Source organism: Colletotrichum siamense (genome assembly GCF_013390195.1).
Source record: "Colletotrichum siamense strain Cg363 chromosome Unknown KSG_Cg363_contig03, whole genome shotgun sequence".
Taxonomy (NCBI): Eukaryota; Fungi; Ascomycota; class Sordariomycetes; order Glomerellales; family Glomerellaceae; genus Colletotrichum; species Colletotrichum siamense.
The window spans coordinates 227,009-251,392 of record NW_023501016.1 but is presented as its reverse complement, the minus strand read 5'-3'; the positions used below and the strand labels follow the sequence as shown (position 1 = coordinate 251,392).

Here is a 24,384-nt window from a genome sequence, read left to right as displayed (position 1 = left end):
ACACGATTCGAGGAGACCCGGAGAACCGGAATACTCTCATACTCGGAAACACACAGAACATGACAATCAGGCACAAGGAATTGAAACCAATTTCTCAACAGTCGTGTCATGCCAGGGCCTCGTCCACTGTGTGCCACTTCGCCGGGTACCTTTTACCACTTGTTATTACACCAAGCTTCCGGGGTGCATCGACTATGACACACGTGTTGCGTGGGGATGGGGTCACATTCCATCTTCTCCAGTCAAGAACGATCCGTTATCTCCCCGGGACCCGGTTAGGGCGCGAAAATCAGCCCAAGGTTTGCTGCAGGGCGTGGTGGCGCTGGTGTTTCCAGGTCACGAGTCGCTATTCCGAGTTATCTCGGACTTGGTGTCCGGACTCTTCCCGGAAAACTTGGCCCCCCGCCCCGGAGACGCGGGGAAGCGGGGAGAATCAACCTACACGATCATGCTTTCCGGGTGGCACATCATAACATGAAACTGCTAGAGGCGCTTCAAGTGTCGATAGACGCGACTTCGGCTTTTCGTGAAGCGCGAGGTTGTCACCGCGAGGGTTATCCTGAGAGGCTCTTTGCATTATAAAACAGACAAGATGTGACCGATATCAAGCTCGACTCATCTTCACTACAAGCAACTCAAGCCCATTCGACATTAATCGAATCATCATCACTTTCTTATTCACAAGAAAACAAATCAAAATGGGTTCTCAATCAGTTAGCCTTGACCTCCGCGGCCTCACCCCTGCCCCCATCACTCCCTTCACCAAGGACGGCAAGGTCGACTACGATGCCATTCAACGCCTTGGTTCCTGGCTCGGCAGCATTTCCGGCGTCAAAGGCTTGGTCGTTCTCGGCCATGCAGGCGAGGGCACTTTCCTGACGCAAGACGAGCAGGTCGCCGTCATCAAGGCCTTCGTCAAGTCCGTCGACAACCGCATCCCCATCATTGCCGGCATCACCGGCGAAGGTACCGAAGTCGCCGCTCTCGAGGCCAAGCGCGCCCGCGAAGCCGGTGCCGCGGCCGGGCTACTGTACCCTTCGCACGGCTGGCTCCGCTTCGGATACCAGCCGGGAGCCCCGCAGGACCGCTACAAGGTCGTCTACGAGGTCAGCGGGCTGCCCCTCATCCTCTTCCAGTACCCCGACAACACCAAGGCAACGTATAACCTCCAGACTCTCCTAGATATCTCGGCGCAGCCCGGCGTGTTTGCCATGAAGAACGGCGTGAGGAACATGAGACGCTGGGATACGGAGATCCCCGTCATCCGCAGGGAGCGGCCCGACCTGCAGGTACTCACTTGCCATGACGAGTACCTCCTCCACACGGTGTTCGATGTTGATGGCATGCTTGTCGGATACGGTAACATTGCGCCGGAGCAGCTCATTGAGATGATCAAGGCCGGCAAGGCAAAGGACTACCCCAAGGCCCGCGAGATCCACGACAGGTTGCAGCCCGTCACGAAGGCCGTGTACCACAGAGGATCGCACATGGAGGGCACCGTGGCGTTGAAGCATGCGCTTGTTGCGCGGGGTATTCTCGACCATGCAACTGTGAGGTCACCTCTGTTGCCTTTGGAAGACGGTGCGGAGACGGAAATCCATGCTGCTGTGTCGTCTGCAGCCCTGGCGCGGGTCAAGGGACTGTAGTGATCGGTGGAAATCAGAGACATGTCAACGGTTAGAGATGTTGTGCGACTCAAATAGATGGCAATACAACCACTTCTTAGATTAAAGCCGATGTTTACGCGATTGGATGCCTCATGCACCCTGCAAGAGTGAAGCTCACCTCCCTGTCCCGCGATGCCATGACGAGGAGAGAATGAAAAGCGATTTCCCTGTCTGCATGGTGACCAAAGATTAGTGCCCAGACAATTCAATGATTCGCCCTGACGAAGATCTAGATTCCTGGGGGCCAAGCCACCGACGGAGACGGTGTGCTCAGCCCGCTGTTAGCCTGCTGTTAGACCACTCGGGACTGAGACATCCTCCTTAGTTCTCTGCACATCATTTCCATCGCTTGAACCCGTCAAAGACGTCGTGCATGAGACCCGAACCCAGGAAGCCGGTGATGATGGTCATTGACACGCCACTTTTGCAGGTCCCCATCGCATTCGCCAGAATCATGCATTGATTTTGTGCATCTAGCTTGAAGCCAAGTCTCGGGAAAGATCTAGTTGCATGCTCCGACAGGGCAGTCATAGCTCCAATCGCTGGCTCTCACCTCGGAAAATGAGTCGAGCCCACGAAGCCTCTTGTGGCGAAACACTAAGCCAGGAGCAGCTTGCATAGTGGCTGCCGATAGCACGAGAAGAGCACATGTCGGGGCTGCAGCGGGCGTCGCCAGTCCTTTAGCACGTTGAGTTTCTCCTTTGATGCCATTGAACACACGCAAGACAGGTCCGGCAGATCAGAACTTTTGCAGTCCACTACTTTAGAACACATGGGGCCCTCCTCATCCATCCTCTTGCCTCGAGGGCCTGCTTCCATTCAACTCTCACTCATCCAAAGCAACAATGGACGGAATTCGTTTGGTGCCAGACATCTCCTGGGCAGGCGTTTCGTGGCCCCAGCTCCTTGGCGTCGGGTTCGCATTGTGGCTGCTCTATGGAGGCTTGCTTGCCATCTACCGCGTCACGCTCCACCCGCTGGCAAAGTTTCCCGGACCGAAGCTTGCCGGAGCAACATTTTGGTACGAAGTATGGTATGATGTGGTGCTTTGGGGCCGCTTCACTCATGAGATCAAGCGAATGCACGAGATCTATGGTATGAGGTTTCGCTGGTGACGTGGGGAGCTTGGCTAACGAAACTGTCTAGGTCCCATCGTTCGAATCAACCCTGACGAGGTGCATTGCAATGACCCAGAGTTCGTGGAAGCCATCTATGCGAATGGCGCGAAGAAGCGCAACAAGTCAGAGATGTTTGTCGCTGGTTTTGCCAATGAGTAAGTTGGTCTTGAACCCCGTTTGGGAAGATGTCCCCTGCTAGATGAAAATAAGGCTTGCTAACGTCTGGCCTCAAGTCTGAGAAACGTACGCCGCCACTGAACGTCAACTTGAGAACTAGCTTCTAACATGTAAGATAGGGAGGCTTCGGAACCGTAGACCACGCGCATCACAAGCTCCGACGAGCAGCGGCCAGCAAATACTTCTCGCGAACCCAGATTCAGAAGCTAGAGTGGGTGATTCACCAACATGCCCAGCGGCTGGCGGACAAGTTCCTTGCCTATCGAGGACAAGGTCCATTCGATGGCGCCTCCGCATACAGCTGCTATACGGCCGACATCGTCAGCGATTACTGTTTTGGCGAGGGGCTCGGGTTTCTCCAGCAGCCCACGTGGGAACCGAACTTCAAAGAAGCTGTTTACACCATGTTTCATTTGATTCACATCATGCGACACTTTCCGTGGACGACGAGACTGATGGAGATGATTCCTGTGTAAGCAAACGAACATCCAAGAGTGGTGGATGGATTCGAGTGGTTGAAAGACCGTGACTGACTGACGAGAAATAGTTGGGTGATCAAGCCGCTCTCTGCCAAGATTGGGCTCCTCATGGAAACGGTCAAGATCAAGCTCCCAGAGCTGGTTAGGCAAACGAAAGCAAGGCACGAAAACGGCATCAAAAGAGATCGCGTGACAGTGCTGCACTCGTTGCTCGAGTCGGATCTGCCACCGGAAGAACTCACTGTCAAACGACTAGCCGGAGAAGCAAATGTGTTCCTTTCTGCAGGAACCGAGACAACGGCATCGGCTCTTACCATATGCACGTATCATCTGCTCAGAAATCCTGACGCCGTCGCCAAGATCAGGGCGGAGCTTGCAACCGTGAATGCCGACCCCAAGGAGCTTCCCAGCTGGGCGACACTTGAGGGCCTCCCATATTTCAACGCTGTCCTGATGGAATCTCTCCGGCTGATGTACGGGTCGCCATCAAGACTGCCAAGAGTCGCACCCGATGAAGACGTGGTGTACCAAGGCACGTGGACACCTCCGGACGGATCGGCGCCGGTCGACGTTTCTCACGTCATTCCGCGGGGCTACGCGTACGGCATGTCGGCGTATATCATGCACACGGACGAGCGGCTCTTTCCGGAGGCCTCCAAGTTCCTCCCGGAGAGGTGGCTCGACGAGAATGGCCAGCGAAAGAAGGGGCTGGAGCGGTTCCTGCTTACGTTCTCCAAGGGAAGTCGGCAATGCCTGGGAATGCAGTAAGTTTCCCCCAAGGTCATGGACTGCATGATCCGAAGTTTTCACACATGGATGTCTGAGCTTCTGCTGACCAATGCACGCTTTGATTCTAGGCTGGCGTACTGCGAGCTTCATGTCGCGGTCGCGGCGGTGGTGTTGCGCGCACTGCCGTACATGCGACTGTACGAGACGACAGACGTTGACGTGGAGTATGATTTCGACCTTGCTGTCTCAATGCCGAAGAAGGGGAGCAAGGGTGTTAGACTGGAGATGATTTGATGACGACGTAGCATGCGGCGCTTACTGGCCAGAGCTCCATTAAGCTTTGGTTCTCCTATTTCGGATGGAAAGATGTGAGTTTGGATGAGATTGGGGGAGCTACTGCGGCTTGCTGGGCACTGTATGGAAGAAGCTCTCGTGTAGCTCTTCGTGTTCAGCCCTACCCTATCTATGTTTTGTAATGACAAGCAATTCTTCTAAGCTGACATGACGATGATCAACGTTTGACGTGGCAGAGCCAAGAGATGTAGCCAGAGTGACGGGACTGATGGAAGAGTCTGCTGTGAAGACCGAGAACGGGAACCTGACACCCAGAGAACAAAGCGAGGGAGTGAGGGAGGGAGTGAGTGAGAGTGAGAGAGAGAGTGAGAGAGTGACTGAAAGAAGCGCCGAGGGCATCCGTGCGGGTGTTAGCGCCGTACTGTGTCTCCCGCCCAAAATATAGCAGCCCCACACGGTCCCGAGCGCCGTGGTGGCCCGGCGCCGACTCCCCCCACCCAGCCAGGCCCCGATTAGTGCAAAATACGCGGCGAACGGGCTTTCCCACCGCCGACGCCATCTATCCATCAATGTCGGCCCAGTCTAAGAAGATGCTATGTCCAATAGAACTTAGCAGAAAAGGGACAGAATGCTCCCGTTCCAATATGGGTTACTACCGCGCGCGAGTATTACCAATGCGCCGCCCAACCCCCTGACTAAGGCTCTCTCGCGCTCTTGTTGAAAGCCATCAGGCTCTGTGTCTGGCAGTCTGCCCCTCCCCTGGTTAATGATCTGCTCCCCTAATGCACCGGCGGCATGGGCCTAGACTCGATCCGACTTGGAGAGTCGCACAGAGGGGAGAGACCGGTAAATGGCCTGTGAACTCTGAACACTCGACACGGGACATCTCCCGCTGCTTAGCACAGTACGGCGGGTGCGCGCACCTTGATCAAATTACTTACTCACTTACTAATTGGATATCGATGGCCTGCCTCATCTGGCTCATCCCATCACCTCGTCGTTCTTCTCAGATGACTCCATCCGCGGGTCTCCATACAAACTCTTTTTTGCAAGAATAAGCTTAGCATGGAGCCACTCCGTCTCCATCTTTCCAGGTTGCTGCTCTCTTCCTTACCTTCACGCACCGCGCGCGCTACGCTAATGCCGTGGCACCCGCAGCGCCGTTGCCTTGACTCGGCCAGTCGGACCCCTGCCGCACCAGCGCCAGAGGTACCCAAAGACACCAAAAGACACCAAAAGACACCAAAGGCACCCTATCCCTGTCCAAATGCCGTCCCCAATGGGATCCGGATTCGCGATGCTTTTTCCCAACGCGTGGCTCCGAATCTGACCTCTGAAATCCTGCCCGTGGTCTGACCACTGTCCCCCGAAAAGCAAAATGCCTGGTGACTAAATCAATTTCGCTTGTCCCGCCATAGCTGAATAATCCGAGCGCTCCCTCGTCTGAAACATTGGATTGCTGGTCCATGAAGGGTCCAGAAAGGAAAAGCCCGAACCGCAATGCGTGTCCCCGTCACTGTTCGGCCGAAGTCTCTTCCTTCACATTGGGGGAGGTCGGTGGTGGTACATACCCGCCCTCTTGCTTGCTTCCTCTGTGCTTACATGGGTTACAGTCCTAGACTTCTACGAGGCGCCAGCTAATTAATCCTCTGCCTTTGTGTCGATAAAAACATTCATTATCCCCTCCGTTCCCCCCAAGCCCAGCTGCGCCCATATCTCTTCGTACTTCCTTTGTTCTTCCCGCATCGTTTGGCGTTGTCATCTTCTCCCATCGCCCTAACCATCCGCACTCCCCCACGGCATCCCCGTTCCGCTCCTTAGCCTGCCGCCGATTAAATACCCCAACAAGCCGACGACTTTCATATCTCTCCCTTGAGGAACAGCATAACCTGTGTTCATCCCGCCAGACCAATTCGCTTCTTACCCTCTCAACAAACCTCACACTCTCCGTCCCGCCAACAAAATGGTCAAGCAGGTCGTCATTCTCGGCGCTGGCTACGCCGGCCTCGGTGTCGCTCACAAGCTGCTCAAGTACACGCAGCCCAAGGTCAAGGACCTCAAGGTCATCCTCGTCTCCCCCTCGACCCACCTTTACTGGAACTGCGCCGCCGTCCGCGGCCTCATCCCCGGCGAGTTCTCCGACGACACCCTCTTCAACCAGATCAAGCCCGGCTTCGACAAGTACCCCCAGGACGCCTTTGAGTTCGTCCTCGGCAAGGCCACCAGCTTCGACCCCTCTACCAACACCGTCCAGGTCGAGACCAACGAAGGCCTCAAGTCAATTGAGTTTGCCGAGCTCGTCATCGCCACCGGCTCCTCCCTCGCCAGCGGCCTGCCCTTCAAGACCGTCGGCACCCACGAGGAGACCCTGACTGCCTGGCACAACCTGCAGTCCGAGGTCAAGGCCGCCAACTCCATCATCGTCTCCGGCGCCGGCGCGACCGGTGTCGAGACCGCCGGCGAGCTCGGCCACGCCTACGGCTCCACCAAGCAAATCACCCTCATCGTCGAGGGCGACGCGCCCCTCCCCGGCCTCCTCCCCAAGCTCGGCAAGATCGCCGCCACCAGCCTGGCCTCGCTCAAGGTGAAGCTCGTCACCAACGCAAAGGTCACCGAGGCCGACACCTCCGGCTCCCTCAAGTCCATCAAGCTCTCCAACGGCGAGACCCTCACCGCGGACCTGTACCTGCCCCTCTTCGGCGTCCGCCCCAACACATCCTTCATCCCGGAGAACCTGCTCGACGACAAGGGCAACCTGAAGCTCAAGCACGACCTGCGCGTCGAGGGCCTCAGGAACGTCTGGTGTGCCGGCGACGCCGGCAACCTCGAGGCGAAGCAGCTCATGCGCGCCGAGGGCCAGGCGCTGCACCTCGCCGACAACCTCGACGCCGTCCTCACCGGCCAGGAGGCCAAGGTCAAGGACCTCAAGCTGACGACGAAGCCCCAGATCTTTGTCACGATCGGCAAGAAGAAGGCGACTGGCCAGTTCAACACGATGAAGCTGCCCGGCTTCATCGTCAGCGCGGCGAAGGCCAAGACCTTCTTCACGGAGAAGGGCCCCGGTCTGGTCGCCGGCAAGAACATTGCCAGGGCGTCGATCTAAGGGGTCGATTGGCATGGATGATGATGGTCAGATTGAGATGTTTATGCTTCAGCTTTGATATCCCGGGACGCGTATTGTCATTGCCTACTCACACATGTGAGCATACGAGTTGTAATTACCTATTGGACCTATACCCTAATCACAGAAGACGCATAATGTTCATGAGATGAGTTTATTGTGCAGTAAAAATTTGAGATGTGTAAATCTGAGAGCTTTGTTTTGCCCAATGAGACGAGGTTCTAATTCCAGTCGACAGCGAGTGGGTTGTGGAGAGTTCATTTGGAACACTCACATGCCGATTTTCACTGCCCCTTCTTTATTCATGAAAGCCATGATTCCAATACGCATCTCGTCATGCGTTATCGAAGAGACTCAGAATCAAGAATCCGCACACTCTTGTCGTCTGAGATCAGCCCAATACCTAATTAGAAAGTCCAGCTGTAAGAAGACGAGCTGGCCTCAACCGCCGTGGAATTCTATTACCATTGTACATACGAATTGCAACCGAAGCCCATATTTTGGCCGTATTCCCGTCTAACCAGCACAGTACTGACTCTTGCTTCGCAGCCAGGCACCCCACTTCCACATGACCACCGGCACAATGATGCCCATCACAAGAACGATCCCAGAGAGAAGCGCATTCCCCCATGCTATGCCCAGCACATCATACAGCTTCGGCGCAAACAGAGGAAAACTGAAGCCAGCCATCGTTCTCACGAATGCGGCTGCTCCAGCAGCGCTCGCAGCATACCTCTCATACGAATCAATAACGTATGTCTGTACACACTGAAAAGATAGAATAAGCCCCGCAGCCAGGATCGCTGCGCCGATGTTTGGGACGATCCAGTGAATTTTGAAATGTGCCGCTATGCCGTAGAGAAGAAGACCGATGGGCGTGACTATGGCTGTCGGGAACATGAGAGGTATCCTGAATTCCGGAAGGCCAGTGTCGTTGTTTCTCGTTTTGAGCGTTCGGTAAACCTCGACGATATCAGTCTGGATCTTTGAACTGCGTAAGGAAAGCCAACACACCTTGTCGATAAGAGGTCCCGAAACTTGAAGTCCGATGACGAAGCCGACGCCGAGTGAAATGTAGTTGAGACTTGCCGGACCAGGTTCCTGGTCGTATTGCTCGCTCCACACAAGTGGGAACGACGCGAGGCTTGAAGCGTGTCAGCGATTGACTTCTTTTAGCATTTAGTTTGGGGGCCCAAGCTTACACGAGATACATCAGTCCGTAAAGGTAAGCCCTGTACAGCGCCGTGATCTGCAACGCTGGTTGCGTGAAGAGCATTCTGAACGGCCTGACCAAATTCTTTGCCAGTGTCTGGCCAAAAGTCCTGTCTGGCCGTTCATATTCGGTGCGAAGATTCTTGTTGCCGGTTACTTTGCGCAGCTTCTTGGCCTTTACAGCCAGGATTTTAGGTGCGTAGGTCTCGGATAGAAAGAGAAAGGCGAGGATTTGGACGACTGCATCGGCGATAGAGACTGTCCAGAAGATCCAGCGCCATGACATGTATTGGGTGAGATATCCAGCAGCTTCGAAGTGTTAGTTGAGACTTTCATGTTCGAGAAATGATGTCGTGGAACTTACCAATCGGCCCAACCGCTGGGCCTAGAAAAGGGGCAAGACTGTATATGGCGGTCGCCGTGCCTCTCTCTTCCGCTCTGAAGCAGTCACTCAGTACGCCACCGCCAAGCTGATGCTCATGTCAGCTGCCTCTCAAGGGAAACAGAACAAAGAATTGTGCTTACAGCTTGGGGTGCACTCCCGCCCAGACCGCTTAGAAATCGAAATGCGAGCATCTGTTCCTTCGACGTGGAGAAACCACAAACGGTGTTAAAGACGAGATAGAACATGTTGGCTGACTGAAGCACGACGACTCGGCCGTACATCTCTGATAGCGGTGCCAGAACAAAAGGGCCGACCGCGTAGGCGAGGAGGAAGATGGACATCAAGAGATAGGTCTCGATGTCTGACTCGACGTTGAGGTCATCAGAAAGAGTATCAAGTGCTGGCGCCAGCATTGTGGAAGACACTGGCGATATGAAAGTGAAGCAGGAAACTAGAATCGTGGCTGTCCATTTCTTGTGCTTGGGCCAGTTCTTGGGGTTCATTGGGTCTGACGGCCCAGACCACGTTACCTGTTGTTCGATTAGCGTTTAGTGTGAGGAAGAACAGGGTGCATCCTACCAGGTCTGGATCCTCGGGATCATCAGAATGATTGTCCTGTTCATGACTAGACTTTTCTGGTCGAGGTATCATTGATGGGTCGTTTTGTGAATTGTCATGGGACAGCAAGTGAGAACGGTCTGTTGGGCCAGGGGTCTCCAGAATAATATCGGAATGTTTGTTTCCGTGATTTTGTCGAGGGAATGAGCCGTCTGGGTCTTGCAGCCATGGGAATTTGTATGCGGTCCGTTCGTACTCTGAGAAAGAAGGGAGTCCCGGGCTCCATCCGCGCCACAGGCTGGACCGAGACCGGGTCAGGGTTCTCTGGAGGCTCGGGGCCATCTCTGGATCTGAGACTGGCATGTGAGGAATGAACTGATAAGCATGAGATTGAGACTTGTTTGCGGAAGCGACTGCCAAAGCGAGTGTATGGAAATACGATCAATGAAAAAAGGGACTATCACAACGCTATTCTGATCTTGATGGTTTCATATGCGCTTGAACGTTGACTGGGATACAATGAAGCGTTTCTTTATACTACAAACTGTCTTCGTGATATTTTACACTTGGCCAGGCAGAAGAGCATAGCCTCATGCACTTATGACGGCAGCGCCTCTGATGATGAGTATGGCTGGGCTGGAGACCGAAAACAATCAGCTCATTCCGGATTTCGTTTCCCTGTATTGAGGCCTAGGGTCAATATCCCTAGATCCAGCAGATCAGCTGCCAAGGGGAGAAGAATATGACTAGTCTGGGGCAAGCTGGTGTCCTGCTGGGAAAGTAGGCCGAAGCTTTCTTGGCGAGCCGATCAGCGGAGTCGTGGACCGCTACGTCAACTGTGGCTGATGATGCACGTTGGAGTAACATTCTTCTAGACTCCGCCTGGGGCTGCATTTACACACGCTTGAACCCTGGAAAACACGTCGATAAAGTTGAAATCCTTATTTATAGCTCAGGGACGGGTTGTATGATTGGAAGATACAGTTCGAGATGACACCTCAAGGGTTTGTTTCACCTGGTCGAGATACGAGATCTGGGCAAATCCTGATCGTGTGCTCGCTCGTCGCCGAGAACAGGCTGTGATAGTCACTGTGCCAATGAAAGCAGTTGTTTCAACGCCTACGGTGATTTACAAGACAAGCTATCTAGCGCCTTTGAAGGCTGTGCTGGGTGCTACTTGCGTAGACGATGTTACACCATGATGCTGTTGACAGCTCAGGAACGGTTCAGTCGGCAGCTCATCGAGGCAACGGACACGTGCAGGGCTGAAGACATCACCGTCCCTGAACATCTCGCGTGAGAAACATCACGCGATCAAATGTCTGTTTGCAAAATAGCAACCGGCGAAGCATCTCATAGCCACTCCGCGGCAGCTGGACGCGGCAGATTGGGTCTCTTGATTCTGACGAAGGTGTATGAAGCCTCAGCACGCGGGAATTCGACACCCGGCAGATCCATAGAATGAACACAGAGAGGAGTCATTGATCACCACCACTCAATCTAGGGTTTCCGTTCCGAAGCAGTATAAGAAGGTTCGTAAGGACGGACCATTGCTTCGACAAACCAGAACATACAACTCTTAGTTCACCATAACACTTATCCGATACATAACTCACTCGTTTTTCAACATTCGCTTTATCGTCTTCAAGTTAGTGCTTTGCAATAACACGTGCACTTATTACCTTCGTTAAACATCACGACCTACCAAACACATCCACATGGATTCTTCGACGCCCCAGGGAATGAGAATTCTCGTCTGCCCCTCCGGTTTCAAGGGCAGCCTTCAGCCAGAGGTTGCCGCTGATTGCATCGAGTCTGGCATTCTCTCTGTAGTGCCAGATGCTTCTGTGCGCAAGGTTCCCCTGGTTGACGGAGGCGAGGGTTTCACTAGTGCCCTTGTGTCCGCGACTGGTGGCACATTGCATCCAGTCGTTGTCACCGGCCCCGTTGGCGCTCCGATTGCGTCTTTCTTTGGCATACTGGGAAGCAAAAGCCCTGATGAGCCAAAGACAGCTGTCATCGAAATGGCTGCTGCGGCTGGTTTGAGCCTTGTCCCAACCCATCTTCGCAACCCCGGTGTTACTACCACGTTTGGAGTGGGCGAGCTTCTGGCGGCTGCAGCCGGAGCTGGCGCGAAGAAGATCATTGTCGGCTGCGGCGACTCTGGCACTTGCGACGGGGGCGCGGGAATGCTTCAGGCTCTTGGCGCTCGACTGATAGATCAAGACGGGCTTACGCTCCCTATCGCCGCAGGGGGCGAGAGCCTGCTGCGTTTGGCAAATATCGATCTTGGCGGAATCGACAAGCGCATCAAAGATGTCGACATCGAGGTCGCGGTCAACTGGAACAATGTTCTCAGTGGTCCCGATGGTGTTGCTAGGGTCTTTGGCAAGCAGAAGGGGTCGAGTGCCGAGCAGACGGAACACCTTTCAGCAGCTATGGAGGTCCTCTCTGTAGTTGCTGGACGGCTTCTCTGCGACAGCAATGTGGGCACCTCGCCCGGCGGAGGAGCATCTGGAGGGTTGGGCACCGGTTTGCGGCTGGTGGGCGCCAAGCTTCGGCCAAGGTATGAGGTGGTGGCGGAGTATGTCGACTTTGAAGGGCTGTTTACGGACTGCGACCTGGTTCTCACGGCCGAAGGAGGCATCGATGACCAGACACCGAGGGGGAAAATTCCGGGTGAGATTGGGACGCGGGCGAAGAAGCATGGCCTGCCGGTGGTTGCTATTGCTGGGACCATCGGACCAGGGGCTCGGGTCAACTACGACGTCGGAATCGATGCTTACACGTGTATCCTGCAACGACCAACCACGCTGGACGAGGCCATTGTGGAGGCGGAGAAACTGACGCGGGAGAGTGCCGAGTGCGTTATGCGAATGATTGTCGTGGGACGGATGTTGGGGTCCAAGAAGCCCTCGTCGACGGCGCAGGCGAAGCAGCCTGCAGCGTCGGCATGGGTTTGAGTTCCGAGTCACGGATTGATTGCAGTGAAGATGGTATGAGCCAAGACCGCAGGTAGAAAGCTAGATGTGTTAGTGTAAGCGAGCTGGAAGGGGTTCTGGGGTTCTGGACCAACAGTTGAATGAGAAATGACATTGGCACTAGCATCTTGGTGCCCTTGAGTGAAAAGAAGAAAGCCTTGGCATGAATCAGGAATTGGTTTCTCGAAACGAAGACATTACTGGCAGGAAATCAGGCCAGCCAAGCCGCTTGGTGTGGCGGTGCAAACTTGCGATATGTCTATCGCCGGATCGGACGGTCTTCACGTTGTAGCACCAGAGGAGCAGAAGAGAGGCAGGTAAGGTAAGTGACGTTGGAAAAAGGTTCGTCCCAAGACCCAAGACCCAAGACGGAAGACGGAAGATGGGAAGGTCTGGACGGCACACGGGACGGTGGATGGACGGACGATCGCCATCGCTCGCTCGCTTAAAGCCTTAACGCGATATTGCTTATCGTTATCAGATGAGGTCAAGCCAGAAATAGCAATGAACCCACTCCTCGACCCACAACTTGCCTTAAGCGAGCAAATCGTCACGTGTTTCTGCCGTCAATTGGCAATCTTGGCCTTCTGATTGGCTTCTGCACCGCCGCAGCTTCATCAAGGGCCAAGTTCAGTGGACGATCCGGGATGCTTCAGCGAATCATCCCCTGAAGAGCATCATCGTCATCGCCGTTGCGCAGCGCGTTCGTCCAGTGTCCTTGTGCTTCGTGTCACTCGGGCGGGTGCCCTTCACTGCCCTGCCCCGACCCCGCTCCCAGGTACCTACCTTACCTAGTTGGAGGTACCTACCTTACCTAGTTGGAGGTACCTACCTTAACCTTACCTCAGCTCCAAGTACTGTGGTAAACTCAGGGGCACATGCCACCTTCACCTTCACCTCGCCTTACCTGATCCATCACCGCCCTTTTTGACTGCATCTCTATTTTTATTCTCGCCTTAGACCACCACCACCATGCCCAAGAACGCGCCGGCTCCCGACGAGCCTGCCGTTACCTTCAGCTCTGGTTCCGACGCACCCGTTGCCTTGCGTATTCTCCACCTCAATGATGTCTATCACTTGGAACCCTCCAGTGCTGAGCCCGTTGGCGGTGTCCCTCGCTTCATCACTGCCGTCAACGAGTACCGCAGTCACGAGCGATTCAATGGCCAGCCCGAGCTAATCACTCTATTCTCGGGAGACGTCTTCAACCCCAGTCTCGAGAGCTCCGTCACAAAAGGTAATCCCTCACGTGTCCTCCGCCTGTCATGATGCTGTGCTGACGCGGACCCTAATAGGTGAGCACATGGTGCCCGTTCTCAACAAGATTGGCGTCGACTGCACCTGTGTTGGTGTAAGTGAGCCCGTTCTAACTCAATTGGCCGTGCCATTTTATTAACGCCACCAGAATCATGACTTCGACTTCGGAGTGAAGCAGTTCGAGCACTTGACCGCCAAGTGCAACTTTCCCTGGCTGCTCGCCAACGTCCTAGACCCAGCTCTCGGCGAAAATGTACCCCTCGGGAATGCCAAGCACACTCATATGCTCACATCCTCCAATGGCATCAAAATTGGTCTCATTGGCCTCGGCGAGAGAGAATGGCTCGAAACAATCAACAGCTTGCCTCCCGACATCATCTACAAGTCCGCCAGCGAGACGGCCAAGGAGCTTGTTCCCCAGCTCCGCGAACAGGGTGCCGACATAATCATCTGTCTCAGCCACCAGCGTGAGCCAAACGACAACAAGCTTGCCGAGAAGACGGACGGCCTCATCGACATCATCCTCGGCGGCCATGATCACTACTATGCGCACAGCTTCATCAACGGTACTCATGTTCTGCGGTCAGGTTCCGATTTCAAGCAACTCAGCTACGTAGAAGTTCGGAAGAAGGCGGATGGTTCAGGAAAATGGGACTTTGACATTGAACGCCGGGACATCGTCTCTTCCATCGCAGAGGACCAGGAGACTTTGAAGCTCACTGAGGAGTTGACATCAAAGCTCAAACACAGCTTGGCCAAGTCGGTTGGCTGGACAGCTTCTCCCCTGGATGCACGCTTCACAACGGTCCGAATGAAGGAGAGCAACATGGGCAACTTTGTCTGCGACGTAATGAGACACTATCACAACGCTGACTGTGCTCTCATGGCAGCTGGCACCATACGAGGTGACCAGATTTACCCGCCCGGCGTAATTAGAGTCAGGGATATTACCAATTGCTTCCCCTTTGAAGATCCCGTCATCTTCATCAGGGTGACCGGCCAGCAAATATGGGATGCCTTGGAGAATGGCGTCTCGCAGTATCCGGCACAGGAGGGTGAGTTCACTTCCTGGCACATTGCAAATTAAATATCCTTACAAGTTAGGCCGTTTCCCACAGGTATCCAACATTACGTATACGTTCGACCCCAGCAAGGAACCTGGCTCGCGCATTGTCGAAGCCACCTTGGGTGGAGGCCCAATGGAGATGGACAAGAAGTACACCCTCGCCACTCGTGGCTATATGGGTCGAGGAAAGGGTACGTTCAAGATCTGAAGAACTCTGTGTACACTGCTAATAACCACAGATGGGTACACCAGTCTCCTTGTCGAGCCGGAAGGCGGCACAGCTGAGGAGATCGTCTGTGAGGAGAATGGTATCCTCATTTCAGCTATGCTTCGCCAATACTTCATGAGTCTGCGCACTGTCGGCCAGTGGAAGAATCTCAGTGAGCACTGGGTTCAGGTAGCCGAAAAGTGCCACACTCCCGTCGAGCCGCGCAAGATGTGGGAGACACCCGCCGCGACAGGCACCTCAGACCCCAAGCCCGAGGTTCATTCCAAGTCCTGGGCTGAATGGATGGTCAAGAGACACGCTCTCAACACCAAGCTCCCCAAGGACGAATCGGATGAGTCTGATACGGAGGATGAGGCGGATACCATCGCGCAGGTCGACATGGAGATGCTTATTATGCGCAAGTTCTTCGCCAAATGGGCGAAGGCGGCAGGCGTGAAGGCCGAAGTCTGCGATCCCTTGCGTGAGGGCGAGTTTACTGTAGACTGGACACGGGTTATCGCACCGGTGTTAGAGGGGCGCATTAAAATGATTAGCTAAAGCCCAGAAGTATAGAAAAGCAATAGACAGCATGCATACCAGCACACATTCAGCCAATCTAGGCAGCATGGCCAGCATCGACCAGCTTTACGTGTAATCAACCCCTATAGGTGATGACCGGCAAAAGGATGGACAATCTAGGAATCGAACCTAGAACCTACCACATGCGAAGCGATCGTTATACACCTAAACCAATCGCCCATTATTATTGAATTACAACTGCCTTGAACTCGAAGGTGAATCAAACGATCCTACGGATGTGGTGTAGCCTAGAAATGTCTAGGATTTGTGGCGTCGAGTCTGGCCGCTGTGGTGGTGGCCGCATGTCTTTCAGCTGCGGGGTCATCAGGGATTTCACACCGAAGCTGAACTCCCCGGATCGTCGCATGAGGCTTACCTGCAGTCATCCCAGGGATTCAAATACCTAGAGAACGAACATTGCGTGTGATTGTAACGTCACTTGCTACGGACTGTCGCTGGTGAGCTGAACGATCTTCACAGCTAAGGGGCGAAGAGCGGGAGGACATCTTGCCGTATTACTAGCGAGCTGACCTTTCCCCAAATAGTAGGCGGGACAACCCTTGTCCAGGGTTCAGCTTTAGGAAACGGCCACGAGGGGAAACGTGGGTTCAGTTGTGTCTTGGAAAATCCAAGTTTGCTTTGGCGGTTAATCGTCAAATGACGCCATTCTTCAAGCTTCAAGACTTGCATGATCTGCAAGGGGTAGGAAAGCTTGACAAGCCCTGATGTCTAGACAATTATTCAGCCAAACTCTACAACACGACGGTTACAAGGCTAGTGGGGGGGGGGGGGGGTTAGGTACTTTCCGACTTACCGACGCAGTGATTCTGATGTTACAACTGATGATTAGGAAAAACAGCCCAAAAGAACCACCGCAATATGCAGTAATAATTGATGACATTCGTCCTCAACAACAAGCAGCCACCAATACCACTATCAGGCAACTTCGGTAGACTAAATGGTCGATCTATCACCTATGACAGGGGATATCGCGCCCAATTCTGTCACCTCCCGTCATTCTTGTCTTACAGTAGGCCGGAGAGATCCTGTCACTGTCTTACACTAGTTTCTGAGTATGTGAACTAGGTTCATCCCGTTGCTTATCCTCCATTCTGGCAGCGGGAGTGGCTGATCCTTCTAGAGTAAGTGGCTTTCTCAAACCCTGGAGAGTATTATTACCTCGTCCAAGTCAGTTTCAACTCGGTCTAAAGTCATGATAGTCTTCAGAATAGCCTTAGCTGAACTGCAATGACGCGGGCCAAGAACCAGAGCATATGCAATGCAACCCAAGGGAGCCGACTTTGAACGCTTACTTCGGTTACCTCGTGGTTATACGGAGGAACTCCTGCGCTTGATCTGAGTTGCTGACCCGACTCAGTGACTTCAAACGATTATAAATACTGCTCTCTTGTACGCTCAACTAGAACATTATTTTGAGCATCATAAACCTCAGTAACCCACTACAAACGCATCACCGAACAACTACCAAACATGCAGCTGCAATCTTTCCTCATCGCCGCGGTGTCGGTACCGGCAGTATTCGCCGCCGTGAACGAGCCATGCTACGGTTCAGGAGGCAGAGCTGGTTTGTCTCACTTCTCAGATCACACCTACACTGTCACTGACCAGAACATCAGGTGTCTGCGTGACCACTAGCAGCTGCTCATCCAGCGGCGGCACCACGATCAACGGCGCCTGCCCCAAAGACCCGGACAACGTCAAGTGCTGCACCAAAGCATCCTGCGGCAGCGGCGGCAACTGTCGCTTCACGAGCGACTGCGCAGGCACCTCTGTCGCCAACCAGTGCCCGGGTCCCAGCACCTTTAAGTGCTGCGACTCATCTGCCTCCGGCTTCGGCGGCTACGGCGCCCCGAATACCCTGACTGTGGGCGCTTGCAAGTCGGTCGCCGTCAACGGCGCCAAGAAGATTGTTGCGGCGTTCCCGAAGAGGGTTCGGGAGATCTTTTGCACGCGGGACTGTACTTGTCCTGGAGACTCGGATCACTGCTGTGGCAAGGCGACGGATATGATGTGCTCTGACGCTGGCGGTGTAAGTGGTATTGATACGACTCTATGGGATGACACTGATCAAATGGCAGACTCCCACCACTTCCGGTAAGGAGATTGCCGAATGGGTCATGAACAATCGCGCGACACTTGACTTGAAGTATGTCATCTGGGGACAGCGTATCTGGAATCCTTCTGTGGACTCTGTCAAGTCTTGGTCGGAGTGGAGGGGGATGGAGGATCGCGGCGGTGTTACCGCGAACCACTGGTGAGTCCTGATCCAAATATCCTTGAAGAATGGGATGCAAACTGACAGTTCTCCAGGGATCACGTTCATGTCAGCTACAACTAAGCATCAAGGATGAGATTCATCGGAGCAATTCTTGCTATTGGGCACGACCGCAAGGAGTAAGGGACTCAAAAATTGTAACCGTGATCAAAGAGGGCATTCTAAACCATCAGCTGTAATTATGTGACGCGGGAAGTCGACGCAAAAATCCACGTTGGCGTTGTAATGTTGACACCCACCGAATGATGTGATGCGTCTGGTGCCCATGAAGAGGAAGCCACAGCAGAAAGATTCGTCTTTGCTCAACATATCCTGGTATTTGTCCGAGTCATGTGGGTTATCCGGGTCTCGGCAATCACTGGTGAGTGATATGTGATATATGATATGCAAGAAAATGCTCAACAAGGATTGGGACACTCGCCATCGCGGGACATAACCACAGCTGTCAGCCTTCTGGTTAGGGGAGTTGAAAATGATTCAATAAGTGGTAAATTCTGGCTAATTACATTAAACATCCTCTTCAATCTTGTCTCGTAGTCAATTTCTAACTCGTGGTGCAGAGATTTACCCGATTCAAAGTGCTAAACGTTGCACCATGTTAGAAGTTCACCTGTTGGTTCCGCTGCATGCAACCTCCTCTGATACGTCCGGCGATGTCACTATTTGGGATTATGCTCCACGCTTCACGTCCGGAATCGAATGTTTACCGGAAACCTGCATGCAAGCTCGAGTCAAGGAGAGGGGTAAATGCAAGGACTTTTCGAAGACCCATGGATTTTCGTATATAGATAGTAACCCGCCCAACCGTTCGCGTGATAACCTTCAACATTCACGAGGAAACAAAATCCAGCGTTCCAGACCACGAATTATCTGACGGCATCATTGAAGAGAGAATCATGTCAGAGACGAGGGAAGACACCATTGGGATTGTCCCGGCTGCTTCTACGCAGCCAGCATTGGCACCGGCAGATAACACTGCAAACGCAAACACTGCAGACAACAACCCAGCCGTGCTTCTTGCGGAAGATGCAAGTTGACAAAACATATCAAATCTTTCTAGGGCATTATTGACATAAGTCTTTTTCCCAGGTGTCGGACGACGAGTCTGCTCGAGGAGAGGTTAGTGAAAATTCAATTCTACATTCGTCTCCACCTCCAACGATATGCCTTCTCTAACACGATAATATGTAGAGTATCGCATCGTCGAGCACCAGCGTGACTGAGTCTGTTCTTGAATATCGCATTGAAAATGGTCGAACGTATCACAAATACAAAGACGGCAGTAAGTGGACAGCCAACTGAGATCCGGTATGGGTCATTGGCACAGTATCTGAAGAGTAAAGAATACCATCTTCCGAACGACGAAAGGGAGAATGAACGCCTCGGTGAGTATCTTGATCAAAAATCGTCTGGATAATTGCAGCTGATGCTTGGGAAGACGTTCAACATAACATGTGGCTGCTTACTTTCGACAATCGTCTGGGAACTGCCCCGCCGAACGATCCTAAATCTAAAGTTGGAAGAGTTCTTGATGTTGGAACCGGAACAGGGATCTGGGCCATGGAGTTTGGAGAAGAACACCCGGATGCAGAGGTCTGTTGAAACGGTCCCAGTGCATCTACGCGCACTTTACTGACCTTCCACTTGTAACAGGTTCTTGGAGTTGATTTATCGGCCATCCAACCAGAATTGTATGGTTACATAACGATGTTTCATCATTCAACGGTATCTGACTTCACCATAGCACTCCTCCGAATGTCAAGTTCCAGATTGACGACATCGAGGAACCGTGGACTTATTCTCAACCCTTTGACTATATTCACAGTCGAACCATGACCTTCAGTGTGGCTGATTGGAAAGAATATATCCAGAAATGCTACGAGTTTGTGGATGAAATCTCCATTCATGTTTGACGTTTCACTGACATGAGACCGTAGCAACCTCAGCCCCAATGGCTACCTTGAATTGAACGAAGTCGACCTGTGGCCAAAGTCCGATGACGAAACATTGAAGGATGACTCTGCTGTCTTGAAGTTCGTTCGCCTTTGGGCAGAGGCTGCGGTCATGTTTGGGCGCCCATTCCAGGACATCAGAGTCTTGAAGGATATCATGATTGAGATAGGCTTCAAAGATGTTTACGCTCAGATGTTCAAGTGGCCCACGAATTCATGGCCTAAAGACCGAAAGCACAGGGAGCTCGGTTTCTGGAACCACGACAACTTCTGTGCCGGACTCGAGGGTTTCATGATGGCACCTCTTACGAGAGCTCATAACTGGACCAAAGAAGAGGTCACTGTTTTCGGGGTGCAGGTGCGCAATGATATGAGAAACAGAGACATACACGCCTATTCTGCCGTGTGAGTGCCCCATCTATACTCACAATGCTACTTTTATTGACCCCACGTAGATGGTCAATCTACGGGCGAAAGCCAGGCCACAATGAGGTCTAGAAGTAGACTCGAAAAGCTCAACATGACCATCTGAGGAGAACTTCATTGCAGTCATCTGTTTTCGCTCTCATATTTGGACTCGCTGCAGCAATCATAGTGACAGTATATGTGCATAAATACACATTCGCTTGGCCTAATAATAGCCCTCAAAGGTATCCTCATGATCCTTTGCTACTTTTGCAACGGCTTGCTTGATTGACAGGCTTCCATCACCGGGCCCCAAGATATCGAATGCGAGTCCGTGAGTCTTGTTGTTCTGCATGGACGCGTAGATCACCTTTGCAACGTCTTCGCGTGGAATGATGCCGACTGTTCCCACCTTTCCGGCTCGGATGACGCCCTCGCTGGGACCTTCTCCAAGACCACCCGGCCTCACGATCGTGTAGTCGAGTCCGCGAGCCGCATTTCCGACCCTCAACTCCGTGTCGGCCGCGAGCTTAGCTCGGAGAATGGGACCAATGATGCCCCACATACGGTCACTGAGCTTCTCATCAGCTTCCGTGTACCAATCCGGGACGGGCTTGTTCTCGCGGTCGCGGACGTCGAGGGCGCTGACAACAATGTATCGCTTAGTTGTGACATTGGCTTTGGCTAGGGCATCCATGGCGCGGATGGCGCCGTCGCGGTCAACGGCCTCGGCGGACTTGGGATCCTTGCCGCCGGCTGCCCACACCACCACGTCGGGCCGGGTGCCCTCGACGATTTTGATGAAGTCCGCCTCGGAGGCGGTTGCGATGTCCTGGACGATCGGCTTCGCGCCGATGGCTTTGAGATCCGGGATCTGGTCCGGGTTTCGGATGACACTGAAAACGGTGTGCGGGGTGGGGGCGCCCAGAAGGATCTTGGTCAGTTGGCGGGCAGTCTTGCCATTGCCGCCAAAGATGAGGGCCGTTGGCATGTGGAGGATGGATGCGTCGCCCATGGTTGACTATGTTTCGTACGTTTACTGAGCTCGCAAGGTGACCTATTACACTACACGAAGCAATACACTCGGAGTGGCTTGACTATTGTCTCGCGCCCATTGACTTCGATGACGGCATTATCCTTACAGGGTCCGTGGAACGGAAGAAACCCCGCGCCGGACAACACTCTCGGACAGCTGTTTTTTCCGTCTCCTATTCGCATTTGTAACAGGAGAATTCTTCTCCACTTTTAACACTTTTGTTCAGATTGCTCGGCCCTCATTGTCAACAAGAAATAGGTGTGGCTATGGTGAAGTTTATGCACACAGATGTCGCCGGAGCTCGCCATCGTCGGTCCCTCTGACAGCAAATACAACATATCATGGTAACTCGGATAACGGCACGAAAGCCATGAATGTCGAAATCCACCATCGGCTCCGAATGTTGGGCTCTCCCCTTACCTGCAATGTCTCCGATGTCACCTTCCTATCAATAACTGCACCCCTGATTGGTGCTGTTCCAGTTGACCGATGTCCTGCCAGCCACACTCCAGGCTTTAAATCTGCACGCGAGCACAGCAGTGTCTCTCATGCTATTTGAGAGAACTTCGGATTTCGGTATTGCCGCAGGAAAAGTGAACGAATATCCATGGTTCCCCCCAAATCCCATCAAAAGTCAGAGACTCGATCATAGGCGCTTCTGACTACCAAGCCACCACCCCCCTATGCGTTGTTGCAACCGGCCGCCCACTGCACCGTTGCGCTGATCGCCCGTATTCAGGGCTGCGTGATGGGTAATTCCAGCTGCCTTATTGGGCAGGAGGCGCTGCTCCACGCTTCGTTGGGGTTAGACTGGGGAGGCCTTGTCCCGGGAAATGAGCTAGACAAGCACTTAAGAAGAAGCATATCTAGGCGATCCACGACGGCCTGAACCGATTGGAAAACAGCCTTCCTATTCGGCCACTACGGGTGACATTTATAGCATGTCTCCAGAAGAATACGAGATCGCTCGCTTTCGACCCGTCGTTCATGGCCCCATGCCTGCAGGGACCAAGGGTCGCCCCGTCCAACGTTGCATTGCCGGATTCCTCCAGAAGGGCGAGAATCAAACCATAAAGTAGACTGTTCCCAGCGTAAGATGAGAGTGGAAGGTTGAATCACGCACCCGTCAGTCACTCGTTCAAGCCTTCGATCATGAAGCAGAGCCTCCTCGCCACCGTCGCTTTGGCGACACTCGCATCCACGGAGTACATCTGGCCGTCGATTTACGATGAGATCGAGGACCACCTCTCCCTGCAGTCCGGATACCTGCGCAGGGGCTTCATTGATGGTTGGGCTTCCTTCCTTGAATCAACACAAACTCACATGTACTGACATTGGCAAGGCGTTCTCACATGCGGTTTTGGTACAAACATCCAAGGCCGTCAAAACTCGGCTGAATGGATTCGGAGCGCCTTCCACGATATGGCGACCCATGATGCTGAAACTGGAACGGGAGGTCTTGACGCATCCATCTTCTTCGAGCTAGAGCGGGCGGAAAACATCGGCAAGGCTTTCAACAATACGTTTGGCTTCTTCAGCAGCTTCTACTCTGCGCGCGCGTCAGCCTCTGACTTATTGGCGATGAGTGTGCTTGTAGCCAGCTACTCCTGCGGCGGCATCAAGATCCCATTCCGTGCCGGCCGTGTTGACGCCCAAGAAGCAGGACCGGCAGGCGTTCCAGAGCCGCAGACTGACTTGGAAGCCACTCAGGCGGCTTTCACCAAGGCTGGGTTCTCAACGCAGGACATGATTGCCATGGTGGCCTGCGGTCATAGCCTCGGAGGAGTACACAGCACCGATTTTCCTGAGATCGTCGGCGTTGAAGCGGATCCCAACAACGACACCGTCGCTCATTTTGATGTCAAGTTTGACAACTTCGACAATGGCGTGGTCACGGAGTACCTGGATGGGTCGACGAAGAATCCTTTGGTTGCGGGAACCAACGACACCCTCAACTCCGACAAGCGCATCTTCGGCGCCGATGGTAACAAGACGATGCAAGCGATGGCCGACCCGAGCACGTTCCAGACAATGTGTGCCGATATCTTCACTCGTATGATCGACACGGTCCCCGCGAGTGTCAAGCTCAGCGACCCTATTGTCGCGACGGACATCAAACCCTACATTAACGGCTTGTATCTGAAGGACGACGGCAACATCTCGTTCGCTGGCCGCATCCGTATTCGCACTTCAGCCGAGACTGGACGAGACCCGACAGATCTTTCCGTGCAGTTGACCTATGCCAACCGCAACGGTAATGGATCAGAGGTGATCACCACAAGAAAAGCGACCTTCCAAGGCGGATCTGCTTCCGGACTTTGGCGCGAGTCCTTTGCCTGGTGGGAGTTTGACACCACTATTAGCCCTGAAACGGGTATCAGCAAGTTTTATATTCACGTAACAAAATCTTCCACGAACGAGACGATCACATACGACAATGCTGGAAATGCATACCCCATGGATGATGCCCTCCTGTACCAGGAAAGCCAGTCTTGTCTTGATACCAATGTTGTTAACGGACAGATGGCTCTCACTGTCAAGGCCTTTGTGCGCAAGGATCGTCTACCAGCTGCAGCAAGCGACCTGACCCTGGACCTCGTCAACGAATTCCGCCGACAAGGCGTTATCGTACCAAGACTGGAGACGGAGAAGATTCCTTTCGAGGCCGCAGGGGAGGAGAAGGAGCAGTGGGTCGCTTACAAGGCCTCTGGTAAAGTCAACGCAGATGGCTGGAACACCAGCTTTGATATCAAGCTGGGTGGAGACAAGGCGGTAGAAGTCGCATTCAAGAAGACCGGTGGCTTGGGATCAAATGTCTGCTCTTAGATGTCTATCTAACCATAGTAATTATAATATGATCGGCT

General features: G+C 53.4%; 9 protein-coding genes across 9 annotated transcripts; 7 read left to right on the top strand and 2 right to left on the bottom strand.

Moving 5' to 3' along the window:
* Window positions 1-698: 698 nt before the first annotated feature.
* dapA-2 (4-hydroxy-tetrahydrodipicolinate synthase) lies at window positions 699-1,646 on the top strand (the record flags this gene model as incomplete). Its single annotated transcript, XM_036635879.1, has 1 exon — window positions 699-1,646. One exon carries the CDS (start codon window positions 699-701, stop codon window positions 1,644-1,646), a length of 948 nt encoding a protein of 315 aa, XP_036498609.1.
* Window positions 1,647-2,512: 866 nt separating this feature from the next.
* Window positions 2,513-4,464, top strand: CGCS363_v004029 (Cyrochrome P450 monooxygenase; the record flags this gene model as incomplete). The annotated part of the gene is made up of 6 exons (XM_036635878.1): window positions 2,513-2,762; window positions 2,814-2,940; window positions 3,019-3,028; window positions 3,082-3,434; window positions 3,510-4,205; window positions 4,299-4,464. 6 exons carry the CDS (start codon window positions 2,513-2,515, stop codon window positions 4,462-4,464), a joined length of 1,602 nt encoding a protein of 533 aa, XP_036498526.1.
* A 1,963-nt stretch (window positions 4,465-6,427) lies between these two features.
* On the top strand, window positions 6,428-7,567 carry ptaL-1 (Oxidoreductase ptaL; the record flags this gene model as incomplete). The annotated part of the gene is made up of 1 exon (XM_036635877.1): window positions 6,428-7,567. The coding sequence occupies one exon, from the start codon at window positions 6,428-6,430 to the stop codon at window positions 7,565-7,567; it is 1,140 nt and encodes a 379-aa protein (XP_036498525.1).
* A 534-nt stretch (window positions 7,568-8,101) lies between these two features.
* On the bottom strand, window positions 8,102-9,595 carry vrtL-0 (Efflux pump vrtL; the record flags this gene model as incomplete). Its single annotated transcript, XM_036635876.1, has 4 exons — window positions 8,102-8,729; window positions 8,788-9,106; window positions 9,162-9,267; window positions 9,323-9,595. 4 exons carry the CDS (start codon window positions 9,593-9,595, stop codon window positions 8,102-8,104), a joined length of 1,326 nt encoding a protein of 441 aa, XP_036498524.1.
* A 1,863-nt stretch (window positions 9,596-11,458) lies between these two features.
* Window positions 11,459-12,703, top strand: glxK (Glycerate kinase; the record flags this gene model as incomplete). The annotated part of the gene is made up of 1 exon (XM_036635875.1): window positions 11,459-12,703. One exon carries the CDS (start codon window positions 11,459-11,461, stop codon window positions 12,701-12,703), a length of 1,245 nt encoding a protein of 414 aa, XP_036498523.1.
* A 990-nt stretch (window positions 12,704-13,693) lies between these two features.
* Window positions 13,694-15,825, top strand: yfkN (Trifunctional nucleotide phosphoesterase protein YfkN; the record flags this gene model as incomplete). The annotated part of the gene is made up of 6 exons (XM_036635874.1): window positions 13,694-13,958; window positions 14,017-14,072; window positions 14,127-15,033; window positions 15,083-15,235; window positions 15,284-15,733; window positions 15,818-15,825. 6 exons carry the CDS (start codon window positions 13,694-13,696, stop codon window positions 15,823-15,825), a joined length of 1,839 nt encoding a protein of 612 aa, XP_036498561.1.
* Window positions 15,826-19,376: 3,551 nt separating this feature from the next.
* CGCS363_v004024 (Secondary metabolism regulator LAE1) lies at window positions 19,377-20,577 on the top strand (the record flags this gene model as incomplete). Its single annotated transcript, XM_036635873.1, has 6 exons — window positions 19,377-19,512; window positions 19,566-19,720; window positions 19,781-19,818; window positions 19,872-20,009; window positions 20,065-20,484; window positions 20,535-20,577. 6 exons carry the CDS (start codon window positions 19,377-19,379, stop codon window positions 20,575-20,577), a joined length of 930 nt encoding a protein of 309 aa, XP_036498560.1.
* A 133-nt stretch (window positions 20,578-20,710) lies between these two features.
* On the bottom strand, window positions 20,711-21,499 carry CGCS363_v004023 (UPF0659 protein; the record flags this gene model as incomplete). Its single annotated transcript, XM_036635872.1, has 1 exon — window positions 20,711-21,499. One exon carries the CDS (start codon window positions 21,497-21,499, stop codon window positions 20,711-20,713), a length of 789 nt encoding a protein of 262 aa, XP_036498559.1.
* Window positions 21,500-22,672: 1,173 nt separating this feature from the next.
* CGCS363_v004022 (WSC domain-containing protein) lies at window positions 22,673-24,346 on the top strand (the record flags this gene model as incomplete). The annotated part of the gene is made up of 2 exons (XM_036635871.1): window positions 22,673-22,808; window positions 22,863-24,346. The coding sequence occupies 2 exons, from the start codon at window positions 22,673-22,675 to the stop codon at window positions 24,344-24,346; spliced, it is 1,620 nt and encodes a 539-aa protein (XP_036498558.1).
* Between the last annotated feature and the right edge of the window lie 38 nt (window positions 24,347-24,384).